This window comes from Garra rufa, chromosome 20, assembly GCF_049309525.1.
Source record: "Garra rufa chromosome 20, GarRuf1.0, whole genome shotgun sequence".
Classification (NCBI taxonomy): Eukaryota; Metazoa; Chordata; class Actinopteri; order Cypriniformes; family Cyprinidae; genus Garra; species Garra rufa.
The window spans coordinates 9,106,486-9,122,192 of NC_133380.1; the positions used below are offsets into that span (position 1 = coordinate 9,106,486).

Genomic DNA, 15,707 nt, shown 5'->3' on the forward strand with positions numbered 1-15,707 from the left:
GGCTGGTTGGCTGGTCTTAGCTGGTTTAAGCTGGAAGTAGCTGGTTTTAGCTGGTCAAGCCTGGCCAAAACCCCTCTAAAACCAGTCTGCCTTCCAGCTATGACAGCTAAAATCAGGCTGGTTGACCGGCTAAAACCAGCCAACCAACCTAGGCTGGTTTTAGCTGTTTTTTCCACCAGGGTAGTGTCTTGCGCTCTGGACATCCCTTGTTCGAATCCCAACTCGAGGACCTTTCCCGATCCCACCCCCTATCTCTCTTCCATCAAAATAAAGGCAAAAATGGCAAAAAATAAATCTTTAAAATTAAAACTGTTCCGCGGACAAGTTGAAAAATTTAAACTAAGCATAAAATATGCATGCCGCATTGTCGTGCAAGCCAATCAGCGAGAAACTTATTGACATATCAAGTTTGAGACGTCTGGTTGAAGGCCTATCAGAAAGTGGAGGAAAGCATTACACAATTATTTTGTTCGTGTGAGTGAAAATATCCTGCGAGTAATCCAGAGTGACAATGCAATGAGAATATTCGCTTCGCGTTTGGTGTGCACACATAGCATAAAATAGTCTGAATATAAACACCTATTATAGGTGCATGGTGATTCAGGATGAGACAAAAAGACATATAGTGTACCTTTAACAACAGCATATGTTTTTACAACAACCTACATTGTATTGCAGTAACTCACCCACTGTCGTGTTCCATGTGACATTGACAGCTTGTGACGTGGTATGAGTAGTTTCTATAATGTATCATCAAACAAATAGTAAATAAACATATTTATTATTTCCACAATTTCTTATTTTCTCACTGATTTAGTTTCTCAACTACTTTGAGCATGTAGTTATACATTACATTTAAGAATAACTGTACATCTTTCTTGCCGAGGATGTGATATTTCGTCGTTTTGAGGGCAGTCACGCAGAAGAACAGTCATATCTGACTACTTCACCTCAGAATGACCGAATAATGATCTACTTCCTTAAAGTTCACATCCTCAAATCTATATAACATTCATTTGTTTTGCCTCTTGACCTGTGTTTAGCTATTCTAAACCAGATTATTATATTTCCATATATATTTATATTCTTTAAATGCTATATTACGCAATGAAGTCTTTAATGTCATGAGGACTGTGGCTGAATCTACAAACTGTTCCTCAATTTTGAGGGCAAATACAAAATGAAACTCAGTGTTTCAGATCCTCGTGACTGCAGGGAAAAAAATCTCATCAGAACTCCAACACGCATCCTCAGGGCTGGATTTTACTGTGAGAATTGTTTTATCACAGTCTCTTTAAATTCTATTGGTGGTGTTGCAAAATCATAAAATTAAATCTTAATAATAAAGGTGCTCACCAGTTGTAGAGTTCATTGTGGTCTCATAACAAGTACTGGATTCTCTAGCCAGAGTTGCTGAAATATTAAGAAGTTACTATTCAAAGTTGTTGGTAAAGAAGGAATTGTCACAAATGTTGTTGCATTTAGTTTACTCACTTTTTGGCTCTATTGTTGTAGCACTTGTAAAAAAGTTTTGTGTTGGTGTTGAATCTGCAAAGAAAACTTTGGCAAGATATCAAATAATCATCACAGAAGTCAATAATCATAAATGATGAACTTACGTAATGTTCTTGTTGTTGTTGTTGGTGGTGAAGGAGTTTGCACAGGGAAAAAAACTAGGAACGAGGAAGAAAATGAGATTTTACAAACTGGAATTAATATTTAATTTACAAATGTGAAGATAACACTAACATTACAAACCTGTTAGGTTGAACTTCTCACTATACGATCGTTTGGATGGTGCTTTTTCTGGAGAATAACTGCAGCTCACTACTTTATTCTTGACTGACTTCAGATTAATTGAAAATTCATATTCCATGACTGTAAAACTACAATGTGTTTTTCCAGACAGTTCATAAGACTGTGTCTTCTTAAATTGTGGATATTTATCTCCAAGAGAAAGAAAACAAGCATAACCACCATTATCTGATCCTGGTATTTCACAGAAAACTCTATATAGGCCACGTTCAGATTGATGGATGACACTAATGTTTGGCCGCTCATCTGCAATCACACACAGTCATATCTTAGAAGAAAAGTCACTCATAAACGATGCTCAGTGCTAAACAGTGAGATTTTACTGTAATATTTTACAGTACAAAAACAAACCCCTTACTCTGACTCAAACCAGACGGTACATCATGTGCATCATGTTTCAATTGTGCTGTGCTTGTGTCTTTCTCCACTGATGTTGGAGATGCTATCAGCTGGGACAGATCAGAAAATGCTGTAACAGAAATACAGTAAACCTTCAAATAACAATACATCAAATATAAAATGTAAATATAAGCTGCTAAACACAAGGATAATTCATTGGTCAGAATAAAACTCTAAAATATTACATTATAAAGGCTCATATTTTAAAACAAGAAACTAATTGAACTAATGTGAACAAAAGTAACTTGCTTTGACCATAAAAGAGAAGTGGTTTTTGAAGGGCCCACTGAGGGCCTCCGCAAACTTCCAAAAAATCTAAAATATTAAAAAATACATATAACTTAAATCATATACTAAAAACACAATACAATCAAGACATGTTAATAAATACCACAACAAATCAAAATCTTGAATCTTATCACAAAGCTATTCATCGTTCATTTTTTTTTAATATATCAACACTTCCAGTTTCTGTTAATAAAAGTTTTGAAAACAAGCAGCATCGTCATGAATATAGCAGAAATACCAGAGAAAATAGCCAATAATGGGGCCCTTGAATATTGTGTTAGACAATGGGTGTCCTTCAAGTCAAATGTTGAGAAAGAACAATGTAGATTAGAGGCAACAGTTCAAATATTCTTCAGTGGTGTTGTGATATATCACCTACAAGTTATTTCTGACAACATGCGTCTAATTCATGCATGCAGCTAGAAGAACACTGCACCCTGCAAAGAACCTAAATTTAACATTAGCTTTTCTGTCAGAACAAAGAACTAAAACAACTGCAACTGACAAGCTGAAGAACATACAGCATGTGCTATTTAGACATACCAGAATTTATACTTATACAAATACACATGTATTATATACATTTTAAAATAGTGTAAATGCAAAAGCACTGAAGTATAATTTCATCATCACTTCCTCTTATCCACAAATTGCTTGATATAGCAAGTATAGCTGTGCATATTTTGTCTGTAATTGTTAAATGTTATGCAGTTGTTATTTGGGCTTTAAATATTGATTGTACTATACTGTAAATCTTGGTAGTAACTAAAATCAGTGCAAATATTAAAGACAAATGTGCTTACTATTCTAAAGCAGAGGATAACAGACCCTGGATATGAGATCAAATTGAATTTAAAAATGAAAATTGTGACTTACTTTGAGGTTGAACCTCCAGAAAAAATGTAAAGATGAGGGGGATGAGCAGCACCATGTCAGCGTGACATGAAAGAGTGATGGACTGACATACAGACACACACCACATCAGTACATGAGGAAGTAGAAAGCGATGAAAGGAAACCTATAAACCAAATGGAACAATATGCCTCTGTAACATTAAGCACGATATACTAGAATGATCAGTTACTTAAAGGATGTTTAACTTAATAAATGAGATCACAAACATTTTATTTTTCTAATGCTAAGGGAAGTTCTGAATATCATTTTCATATTTGAGTATTATATGGATTAGTTTGTATTTGTCTGCAGGGGCGCTGCTCGCAATTTTGGGCCCTATGACAAAATATGAGGTTGGGCCCCGCCTACCACACCAAAGCAGATCTCTGGGGGCCCCTAAAGGGCGTGGGCCCTTAGAATTGTCCTAACTTTCCCTCCCTTAGCGGCGCCCCTGTTTGCCTGAAATGTTGAGGTCCTTCCTTTTGTGAGGACACAACTGTGGTTAAGCAAAGCTAGAGCTGCAAAAACAAGACCTCTTCTATTTAAAGGCTCTTCTATTTTTGATGAAATAGACATAGACAGCAAGTGTACTACCTTGTGAAGAAAATATTTTTTATGAATAATTTTTACAATATTAAACAAAAAATTATAAAAAAAAATTGCATTGTTTATCACATTATTGTGCTTTTATGTTTTAAAAGATTTAATTTTGTACAAAACTGCACAAAATCACACTCAAAAATGGCCGGCCATTGAAAGTGAATGGGGAAGAATACAAGGAAGAGAAACAACTATATTGTTCACAAGCATGTTGTGCTTGCAAACATAAAGGCCTTGGACCTGTGCATGTGTGGATGCATGTATACTTACACTATCTCACACACACACACACACACACACACACACACACACACACACACATCCATGCATACAAACTATTGTGAGTAGTACCTCGAGCATTGCCTTCTGCTACACTGGTGAGAGACACACAAACACCATGCCTTCAACTGTCACAGGCCATGGAGAGAAAAGGAAGAGATGCACATTTTGTGCTCCAAAAGATGTGATTCAAAAATGAAAAAAGTGTTTGTTAATGTGAATGAAATATTATAATGGAAATAATCTTAATTTGTTCTTCCTTGTATGTCATTATGGTCAGATTTAACAGGGAACAGCATACGTTACTTTGTGCCCCTTATCAGAAAATAAAAGCATTTTAAAATAAAGTTTTTTGTGATCTTCCCCATTCACTTGTCAAGTGTGACTTTGTGCAATTTTGTACAAAATACAAGCATTTAAAAGCAATTAAATTTTAAAGCTTCCTGATTAAACATTGAAGCACACTAGTGTGATAAACGGTGAAAATGTTTTGTTCAAAGGGGTCATCGGATGAAAGATCCAGAGGATAACGTTAACGTTACTTTTTTTTTTTTTTTTTAAAGGAAAGCGCCATGCGTCTATGTTCACGCGAATCATTCCTGATACAGCGTCACCCACAGCAGAAGTGAGTATAAGGGTTTTTTATGCATCTTTGCCAATGGCCTTTCTTAATAATGTGCTTGTTGGCAAGTTTCACCGCTAAACACGGCTAAAGTAAACATTATGGCTCATAATCCCACAGCAGAGAGGAGTGGGACGAGCAGAGCTCATTTGCATTTAAAGGGACCATGCAATAAAGTGAGTTGATTTTTTGCAGAGCTGATTTTGACAAGGTAAAAGGGTGTTTCATTACACTACTATTGAGAAATTTTAACCAAAGTGTATTATAAACTTTTCATTAAAACCCTAAAGAATCATATGAACATATGAAAATGGGCATCTGATGACCCCTTTAATATATACCAATTTCAAATTAATTTTTTTAGTTAAACAAGAATCAACTAAATTTTTAAAGTCAGTTAATCTAATTTCAGTTGAAATTACTACAACTAATTTGATTGTACTTTTTTTTTTAATAAGGCGGCAACTAAACTTAAGTTTGAAGTTGAAGTTGAAGTCAGTGGAATTTTTTTTACAATGTACAGTGTACATAGTCCTGAAAAAAATTAATTGATAAATGACCAAGATGAGAAGACATGTGTGCAGTATGGGGTTAAATGTGTTGTTTATGGTCCTGTTTGTGCTCTCAGTAGTTCCTTCCTGAAAATGAACCCCAGTCTTTAATAAGAGCAGGGCATTACAATACATAGGCAAAGTAAAGCTCTTTATTTTTTTATGAATGACTAATCAAAATGCTTATTAGCTGAGCTGTCCTTGATTCTGCTAAAATGACAAAACGACAATAGTAAGTTTTCAGCAAACAAACTTGTATACCTTAAAGTGTGGTTATACAGTTTAAAAACACTCACATTTCTTCATAGTGCACTTCAGAATATTCAAACCTCCCCAGGTTCTCTGCCCGAAAAATCATATACATTGTTTTAAAAGTTTTGTTTTACAAACAGAGAATTACCTCTCTCAAGTCTATGCTTCTCTCAAAAGTGATCGGCAGCGGTAGCTCTACTAATAGTGAAATTTAATGCTGTCTTCATGTGATATGGGAAAGATGATGCTTTCCACTTGTGAAGTGGAAATTACCAGTGTGTCGTGTTCAGGTGCTTTTGTTGTCGTAGTGAAGAGAAACATGGCAGACTCGCAATTTGTCCACACATGCTACTTTGGTAAAACAGACCAAATAAAATAACATGAGAAAATTGCCTCCTTCAGAACACTGTACCGCACAGCACCCTACTGTCACACCCCCGGACTTTCTTGTTGGTTTTTCCCATTTTCCCCCGCAGTTCTGAGTGTGTTTGGTTTCTCCCTTATTGTCTGCACCTGTGTTTGTAATTAGTCTGTCTATTTAAGGTGTGTGTTTTCCCAGTACTCTGGTCGGTCTTTAATGTTATATGGATGTTTTCCCCTGGTGTTCCTGTGTCTGCCTGTATTCCGTTGGATTTATTAAATATACGTCTTTTATTTACGTCGTTGTTCGTGTGTTCCTGCCTGCATCGTGACACCTACTGGAGGCGAGCCACCACAAGCTAGCATCTTCTCTTAACGGTATTTTTAAAGACAACTCTACGTTTAAATAGCGACGTTATTAAAATCCTTTATGCCCCAGCATTATGGGTGCTACAAACTAACCAACTAAACAGCAGAGAACTTTTAACATCATGCAATGCTTATCATTCAGCATAGTTTCGTTGCTGTCCGCCATGTTGAAAGGTCAAAGTTTATCCCATCTCGGCAACTCGGGTATCATAAATTTCGAGCTTTCCAGTGGAAATTACAACGTGAGTGGGTGTTCATGTGCAATTTAGATGTCGGATTTTGGTATTTACCATAATTACTATAGCACATGAAGGCAGCATAAGTTCATTTTCTTCAAGACCATGCCGTTGTTACCTCACGTGTGAGAATTGTCATGTAGTTTTTAAGTTGTTAAACGTCAAAGCAGGCTAACAACACTAGCATGTATGCTAACTTGTGTGAAAACTGTATGTGTGTGCGTCTGAGGGAGAGAGAGTGGGAGAAATAGAGTATGTGCTTTCCGTACATAATAATACTTATATTTGTGGCAAAAACATGGAAATAATCTGTCGTTTTCACCCATTCTCTGGAGAGGATCTATTGATGAGCAAGTGATGTAATGCTACAGTGATGTAATCTTACTTTTTATGGGTCTGGCTTCTGGTCTCATCCGCATCCAACTATGTTTAGCTGTACAAAACAGCGGATTATGTAAGAAAAAGGTGAATATATTAAATAATATTTAAGGTTTTAATTGCTTCCTATTTTAAAGGACCATTATATAACCTATATGTGCTATAGCTCAATGTACCATAATGTTTGCAGTAGTGATAAAACTTTCGTTTAATGAGAAGACGGCCATCTTGTCGCATATATCACTGTAAATCCATGTTTTAGACAGTAGAGGGCGCTGTCATCTGACTCATATCCACAGTGATCGGATACATGTATCAGTCTTATTGTCATCTATACCTAAGTTATTGTCTGTATAATACAGGCTGTATTCTGCAGGTTTGCCAAGTTGAGAGCGTATTAAAGTACACCTCCGTTTAAAGTTTGGGCTTGGTAAGACTTTTTAAAATGTTTTAAAAACTGCTCACCAAGGCTACATTTATTTGATCAAAAATACAGTAAAAACAGTAACATTGTGAAATATTAGTCCAATTTAAAATTCGTTTTCTATCCTAATATATTATATTCCTGTTCCATTCCTGTTCCAGTCTTCAATGAGATTTGAGACATACTTTTGAACAGGGGAAAAGTACAAAAGAAGGAAACATAAAAATGAGGTGCTTTAAATAATAAACATCAGGTAAAAAAATCACACAAAGCAATAGGACATAATATGAGTATCCTTGTGTCCATTCATAATAACACTATATAACAATTGTTATGAAATTACTGTTGCTTAAATGTATGCATATTAATGCAGTGTGCCTTCTGATTTGGTTAAACTGTAAGTGTGAAACTACAGAAAATGCAAGTACTGAATTTAGACAGAACTTATGACACAGTTTTGAAAGGTTAAGATATGGAAATTAAAAACCAGAAGTCTAACATTTACATTAAAAAGGCTTTAAATCCTTTTGAAAATTAAAACGGTAGCAGACAGAGTTGTATTCTTTCAGTGGACCTTCAGTTGACTGTAAACTGTCCTGCTGTCACTGGAGATGGCTGGTTTGGTGAGGATGGTGTAATACAAATGATTCAGTTCAACCTGTAGGAAAATTTAATTTTAAAATGAACATAAATAATGTGTAATGTGTAACCAAGTGCTTTACTCACCCCAGTTTGCACTGGTTCTTCACTGTTTCCTGCATAACATGACACATCAGATATCAAATAATGACCACGATAGAGTTTGAGAGAACTAACAAAATGAAGGCAACATAATATAGAGAGGGGACTCGTTTTACTCTTTACCTGGTGTTTGAGAGGGGGGTTGCATGAAGTTAATGGTTGAGTAAAGCACTGGATCATCATCTGCAGGCTAAATAACAAAGAGTGATCTATTAAACAGCGGTAAATATAAAAATTATCCCATTAACCATTCTAACAAATGTAAACTGATACTTACTGAATCTGTACTGGCCGTTGGTAAAACAAGTCCTACAATATAGACTGACATTTCAGCAAACCTTGGCAAAACCTTATGTTTTGAGGAAGTGGCTTACATTTTTGGGGGTTAAAACTTACCCTGTTTTTTACTGTTGAACTCGATCCAAATCCTAGTCAATTTCACAAATATAATTTGTGCTTTCTTTATTTTTTTCCACTGGTGAACTATTTCTTTAATAATTTCATATACAGTCTAGCCCAAAATTATTAATACCCCTGGCAAATTCTGACTTAAAGTTACTTTTATTCAACCAGCAAGTTTTTTTTTAACGGAAATGACACAGGCTTCTCCCAAAAGATTATAAGACAATGTACAAGAGGCATTATTGTAGAAAAAAAATTCTCAGCTTTTAATTACATTTGAAAGAAAAATTGGCATATCCAAAATTATTCATACCCTTTGCAAACTGTCACAGTCTATGGAAAATCCAAAGTTCTATACCATTCTAAATAGTCCAAGCTGTTCTAATTACCCTGATTCAGTGGGAACAGCTGTTTTAATCAACTCAACAGGTGAAAAACAGAAGCTCTTTGCTGTTGGTTTGTGGACAGTCATGGCTAAGACAAAGGAGCTCACTGAGGACCTGCGGCTGCGCATTGTGGCTGCTCACAAGTCAGGAAAGGGCTATAAGACCATATCTAAATGATTTGAAGTTCCAGTGGCTTCAGTGCAAAGTATTATTAAAAATACATGACGTTCTGCACTGTGAAAAATCTCAGAGGACGTGGTCGGAAGCCAAAAGTGACACCTGTGCTGGCCAGGAGGAAAGAGTAAGAGAGGATCACCACCAAGGCCATCCTGATGAATCTGGGCTCTGTTGGTGGCAACATCTCAAGCAGACAGTCCAACGCAGGGTTTTACGGACGCAGACCAAGGAGGACACCACTTCTCCAGATAAGGCACACAAAAGCCTGCTTGGCCTTTGCAAATGCTCATCTGCACAGAGAAGAAGACTTCTGGTCTTCTGTTTTATGGTCAGATGAAACAAAAATTGAATTGTTTGGCCACAATGATGTAGCCTTCATTTGGCATTAAAAAAGGAGAAGCCTTCAACCCTAAGAACACCATCCCCACTGTCAAACATGGTGGTGGGAACCTAATGTTTAGGGGTGTTTTTCAACCAGTGGTCCAGGGAACCTAATCACAGTAAACGGCACCATGAAAAAGGAGCAATACATCAAAATTCTCAACAACAACATCAGGCAGTCTGCAGAGAAACTTGGCCTTGGGCACCAGTGGACATTTCAGCATGACAACGACCCAAAACACACAGCAAAAGTGGTGAAGAAATGATTAGCAGACAAAAAAAAAACATTAACATTTTGCAGTGGCCCCGCCAGAGTCCTGACTTAAATCCAATTGAGAATCTGTTGAGGAAGTTAAAGATGTGGTGGTGATGGCAAGGAGACCCTCCAACCTGAAAGAGTTGGAGCTCATCTCTAAAGATGTATGGGCAAAAATACCAGTGAAAACATGCAAAAAGCTGGTCAGCAATTATAGGAAGTGTTTGATTGCTGTAATAGCCAATAAAGGCTTTTTTTATTGATTATTTAGAAGGGTATGAATAATTTTGGACATGCCACTTTTCGTTCAAATGTAAATAAAAGATAAAGTAATCATTTTTTCCACAATGATGCCTCTTGTACATCATCTCATTATCTTCTGGGAGACGTCTGTGTCATTTCTAATAATAAAAAAACTCGCTGGTTGAATAAAAGCAACTTTAAGTCAGAATTTGCCAGGGGTATGAATAATTTCGGGCTTGACTGTATGTGCTCAAAATATACTCAGATACATCCTTACCTCTCAGCCTTTGACTTTCCTGCAATGAAAGAAACATCTGTCAAAATGTTAAAAATATAAGCCATATAGAAGACATATTAGTTTTTTACACTTACGTGTACATCCGTACAAACAGATGCCCATAAGTGCAGTCAGTACAATTCCTCCACCACTTGCAACCACAGCAATGAAGAAAAACATTTCTGTGTGAGACAAAGATAAGAAAAATAAACCAGAAATACACTGTTGCACTGTTGCACTGAATGCACTGTTTCTAATGAATGTGCTACATTGAATAACCTATCCTCTGAGTAAAGTTACTTACTTGTATTTGAGTACTTTTTGATTTCAGAGACTTCAGTCATCACCGGAAAAACTGTAAAGAAGAAACTGACCATTAGCATATCTGCATTATATTCAACATGTTAATTAATCTTGTTTGGCCTGAACACGTTCTACTTCACATCTGATTAAGAGATGAATTAGTCAATTTATTAATCTTAGATGTGAACTGAGAATTTTTAAAACCATATATACAGAAATATACATTTTAAAGTATTTACCTGATGCATGTTCTGTAGTATCAATAAGTGTAGTCGATTCCAAGGATGCTGAGGATTGGTAAATAAATCAATCAAATGTTACTAACATAATTACAGTAATGTTACAAATCAGAGGAGACGACCTGAGGACTCACCATTTGCAGGATCTGTGAACCTATGACTATGGCTGTCATGAGTACTTGGACTGGACATATCTGTAGTAACACAACACATTTACCCCCAGTTTCACAGACAAGGCTTAAGCCTAGTCCCAGACTAAAGTGTAAGTCTGAGCTGTTTCAACTGAAACAAACTTGCACTGATTGATCTTAAAACATGCCAGTGCCTTTGTTTTGTCTCAAGATGCACACCAGTAATGTTTTTTCTAAGGCACATTTATAAAAATTACTTAAATGTCCTAACTGAACTATGGCCTAATCCTGATTTAGTCTAAGCCCTGTCTGTGAAACCAGGCCTTAGATGAGTAGTTTAAAGCCAACTGATCAAAATGTTATGAGAAAAAAAAAAAAAACACTTACTTGTTATTGGATCTATTATGATTTCAGTACTGGATGTTATAGCCAAAGCTATTGAACCAACAGAACAAGAGTTACAGTACATGTTAAACAAATTAAAAATTAAAAGGAGGTATGTGTACAAAATGAAAAAGAATTACGTTGGTTGTTAGGCAGGCCCGGATATAGGCATGGGCAAGGTGGGGCAATGCCCCCCTAAATGCTGTGACTGCCCCCCCAAACGTAAAGGCATGCAAAATTCCGAATTTCATAAAACAAACAAACTAAATTGCCTTATGTTATTTATCCTATTTACACGAAGGTATGTCATTTCTGTCTCTACATGATCGCGCGTTTACAATGTCTCCTCTGCGAAAACACGGACGGGATCGCGCAGTCCATTCATAAAAACCGACTTTACTATAGCGCGGAATACCACAGAATTCGTCGATTTTTGGATTAATAAATCAAAAGTTGGTCTGTCACTTAATTCAAATCGCGATATGGACTAGTGTCTGTGAAAACTGAAATGCAAAAAGACTGGAAAATAATTGAAAAAGACTGATGATGATGGCAATGTAGAGTTTGAAGACCTCTCTACCGTTTGTATGCATGTTCTGTAGTATCAATAAGTGTAGTCGATTCCAAGGATGCTGAGGATTGGTAAATAAATCAATCAAATGTTACTAACATAATTACAGTAATGTTACAAATCAGAGGAGACGACCTGAGGACTCACCATTTGCAGGATCTGTGAACCTATGACTATGGCTGTCATGAGTACTTGGACTGGACATATCTGTAGTAACACAACACATTTACCCCCAGTTTCACAGACAAGGCTTAAGCCTAGTCCCAGACTAAAGTGTAAGTCTGAGCTGTTTCAACTGAAACAAACTTGCACTGATTGATCTTAAAACATGCCAGTGCCTTTGTTTTGTCTCAAGATGCACACCAGTAATGTTTTTTCTAAGGCACATTTATAAAAATTACTTAAATGTCCTAACTGAACTATGGCCTAATCCTGATTTAGTCTAAGCCCTGTCTGTGAAACCAGGCCTTAGATGAGTAGTTTAAAGCCAACTGATCAAAATGTTATGAGAAACAAAACAAAAAAAACACTTACTTGTTATTGGATCTATTATGATTTCAGTACTGGATGTTATAGCCAAAGCTATTGAACCAACAGAACAAGAGTTACAGTACATGTTAAACAAATTAAAAATTAAAAGGAGGTATGTGTACAAAATGAAAAAGAATTACGTTGGTTGTTAGGTAATAAAAATCAATCAAGGCAACTCACATGTTGTTGTGTTTGTTGTTGACGCAGTGGACAAATTTGCTGAAATGAATGTTTAAATGATAATGAAATTGCCAGGACCAGTTAATAATAGAGAGTGCTAGAATAAGAAAGACTCAATTTGGCTTTACAAAGCCTTGAAGAACTTATTTAACTTATTTGTAGATAGGGTATCTATATAAAATTTGGCATAATTAAATTTTAGCAAAAATATACATACAAATTTTGTCTTTTACTTTCATTTTCAAAAACTTTTTTCAATGCAAATACAAGGCTCATGCCTGTGACATAAACTAAATCCTATTGGCTAATTAAAAAGGGAGCGGCGACAATCTCCCATATGCCTCGCCCCACTTTACCATATCAATTAAAAAAATATCAATTCAAGAAAATAAACTCCTTTTCAAAAACTGAACTCCTTCCTATTATTTTCTTATGTCACAACTATATTAATCATTAAGTTATTTAAATGAGAAAATCTGGAATTTCAATTATAATTCCAACCTTGAAAGGTTCCATTGAGAATCATTGTAGTTGGGCTGCCCTGTGTGATTGGTGGCAAAGATGACATGGCAGTCAAACCTTACAAAAACAAAAACTGCTTTGAAACATCTGCTTTGAAAAAAAAAAAAACACTTTAACTGTCTATTACAAATAGTTTGTGAACAGCTTACCTCTAACCCTTACTGAGACTCTGTCTGAATGAGGTGATGTTTCATTTACGCCATGCACAGTATAGTAGCAGTATATGTTGACATATGAACTCTCCTGATTTTGTGACCATGCGATCAGGTCGGTGCCGTTAATGGAGAAGTCACACGATGCACTTGGTTTTGAAAATGTCTCCTGTCCGGCAGGGTAAAACATGCACTCAGACATGTGCTGATCCTCATAACCTTTACAGACCATCTGCACCTCTTCTTCATCAGTAGCAAATGTTGGAACTATTGTCAGCTTGGCCTTCGGCAATCCTATAACAAACATAGGACACGCAAATTCACCTTTTCAGCAAAATGTAACAATAAATAACAGTAAACAATAAATAAAAAAGTGTTGCATGTGTTAATGTCCTTAAAGGAGAAATTCTCGTCCAGAACAAAAATGTACAGATAATTTGCTCTCCCCCTTGTCATTCAAGATGTTTGTGTCTTTCTGTCTTCAGTCAATAAGAAATTATGCTTCTTGAGGAAAAAAAATCAGGACATGGACTTCAATGGTGTGATGTAACGTTAGAACTTCTAAAATGCAGTTTAAATGCAGCTTCAAAGGGCTCTAAACGATCTCAGCCGAGGAAGAAGGGTCTTATTTAGCAAAACGATTGGTCATTTTCAAAACAAATTGACAATTTATATACTTTTTAACCTCAAGTGCTTGTCTTTTCTAAGTCTGCGTGAACTGCATGTTTTTTTTTGTTTTTGTTTTTTTCTGGTTCAATACGGTCTATACAGAGTATATTGAAAAACTCCCTTGTTTTCTTCCCCTACTTCAAAAATCGCCCTACATGCGCATCACAGAGACAAGACAAGATGAGAATTTGAGGTTAAAAGTATATAAATTGTCAGTTTGTTTGAAAATTACCGATCGTTTCACTAGATAAGACTCTTCTTCCTCGGCTGGGATCGTTTAGAGCCATTTGAAGCTGCGTTTAAACTGCATTTTGGAAGTTCAAACTTTTGGTCACCATTGAAGTCCACTATCTGGAGATAATTTCTGATTTTCTTTCCTCAAGAAACATAATTTCTTATTGACTGAAGAAGGAAAGACATGAATATCTTGGATGACAAGGGGGTGAGTAAATTATCTGGAAAGTTTTGTTCTGAAAGTGAACTTCTCCTTTAATTTAATACAAGTCCAGTATTACTTAAAATTGGACCACATACACTCTTAAAAATAAAGGTGCCTTAAAAGGTTCTTCACAGCGATGCCATAGAAGAACCATTTTTGGTTCCACAAAGAATCATTTAGTCAAAGGTTCTTTAAAGAACCATCTCTTTCTTACCTTTTTATAATCTGAAGAACCTTCTTTTGCCACAACGAACCTTTTGTGAAACAGAACGGTTCTTCAGATGTTAAAGGTTCTTTATGGAACCATTTAGACTAAAAAGGGTCTTCTATGGCATCGTGAAGCACCTTTATTTTTAAAGTGTAGCTTTTACGAAACTATTGACTCTATAATACGAAGTAAAAGATTATTTTTAAAAAATGTTAAAATATTATTAACACTTTACAATAACAAGTAAATAAATAAATAAAATAAATAAAAGTAAAATGTGACCCTGTACCACAAAACCAGTCTTAAGTAGCATGGGTATATTTGTAGCAATAGTAAAAAATACATTATAGGGTTCAAAATGATAAAATTTTCTTTTATGCCAAAAATACTTAGGATATTAGGTAAAGATCAAAGTAATATGTATTGCTAGGAACTTCATTTGGACAACTTTAAAGGTGAATTTCTCAATATTTAGATTTTTTTGAATCCTCAGAATCCAGATTTTTAAATAGTTGTATCTCGGCCAAATACTGGTGATGTATAAATCTCAATTTCAACGATTTTACACTTATGACTGGTTTTGTGGTCCAGGGTCACAAATTATTAACATTAGTTAACGCATTAACATGGACTAACAATAAGTAATACATTTTTACAGAATTAACCTTTGTTAATATTAGTTAATACCAATGTTCATGTGTTCACATTGCAATAACTAATGTTAACAGATGGAACTTTTGATCTCAAAAATGTATTCGAAAACATGTAGATCAACATTAGCTAAAATGAATAAAGGCTCTAGAGGTATTGTTCATTGCTCAATAATGTATAATTAATGTTAGCAAATGAAACGTAAATTGTAAAGTGTCACCAACATTTGTAAAAGTCAGTTCTAGAGCTATAAAATTTTTATTCGTTATAATAAAAACAAAACTGCAGTGTTCATTTGGGAAGATAAATGGAAACCACTAAGATTGCTTACCTTGCGATTTAACCTCCAGTACAAGGTAAAAGATAATATAGATGAACAGGGCCATTTCACTATGTC

At 35.6% G+C, this 15,707-nt stretch overlaps 2 protein-coding genes and 1 long non-coding RNA gene across 3 annotated transcripts; all 3 read right to left on the minus strand.

Annotated features, from left to right (window-relative positions):
- Positions 1-1,356: 1,356 nt before the first annotated feature.
- LOC141293341 (uncharacterized) lies at positions 1,357-2,039 on the minus strand. Its single transcript, XR_012340726.1, has 4 exons — positions 1,759-2,039; positions 1,620-1,673; positions 1,495-1,548; positions 1,357-1,413 (listed from the first exon to the last, which is right to left on the minus strand). It is a non-coding gene; the product is annotated as an uncharacterized lncRNA (long non-coding RNA).
- Positions 2,040-7,523: 5,484 nt separating this feature from the next.
- LOC141294296 (uncharacterized) lies at positions 7,524-11,200 on the minus strand. The gene is made up of 9 exons (XM_073826369.1): positions 10,873-11,200; positions 10,635-10,685; positions 10,426-10,512; positions 10,331-10,349; positions 8,605-8,636; positions 8,486-8,517; positions 8,332-8,398; positions 8,194-8,222; positions 7,524-8,125 (listed from the first exon to the last, which is right to left on the minus strand). The coding sequence occupies exons 2-9, from the start codon at positions 10,672-10,674 to the stop codon at positions 8,033-8,035; spliced, it is 399 nt and encodes a 132-aa protein (XP_073682470.1). The 5' UTR covers positions 10,675-10,685; positions 10,873-11,200; the 3' UTR covers positions 7,524-8,032.
- Positions 11,201-11,549: 349 nt separating this feature from the next.
- Positions 11,550-15,696, minus strand: LOC141293275 (uncharacterized). The gene is made up of 6 exons (XM_073825304.1): positions 15,642-15,696; positions 13,341-13,637; positions 13,171-13,248; positions 12,670-12,708; positions 12,493-12,540; positions 11,550-12,165 (listed from the first exon to the last, which is right to left on the minus strand). Exons 1-6 carry the CDS (start codon positions 15,694-15,696, stop codon positions 12,080-12,082), a joined length of 603 nt encoding a protein of 200 aa, XP_073681405.1. The 3' UTR covers positions 11,550-12,079.
- Positions 15,697-15,707: the final 11 nt, after the last annotated feature.

Excerpts from the sequence above, each read along its gene's own strand:
- LOC141294296 (XM_073826369.1), bottom strand. The coding sequence starts at position 10,674 with ATGACTGAAGTCTCTGAAATCAAAAAGTACTCAAATACAA. Across the intron at positions 8,223-8,331 it reads ACCCCCCTCTCAAACACCAG|GAAACAGTGAAGAACCAGTG; the intron begins GTAAAGAGTAAA and ends CATGTTATGCAG. Across the intron at positions 8,126-8,193 it reads AAGAACCAGTGCAAACTGGG|GTTGAACTGAATCATTTGTA; the intron begins GTGAGTAAAGCA and ends ATTTTCCTACAG.
- LOC141293275 (XM_073825304.1), bottom strand. The coding sequence starts at position 15,696 with ATGGCCCTGTTCATCTATATTATCTTTTACCTTGTACTGGAGGTTAAA. Across the intron at positions 13,638-15,641 it reads ACTGGAGGTTAAATCGCAAG|GATTGCCGAAGGCCAAGCTG; the intron begins GTAAGCAATCTT and ends TGTTTGTTATAG. Across the intron at positions 12,166-12,492 it reads CATAATAGATCCAATAACAA|ATATGTCCAGTCCAAGTACT; the intron begins GTAAGTGTTTTT and ends GTGTTACTACAG.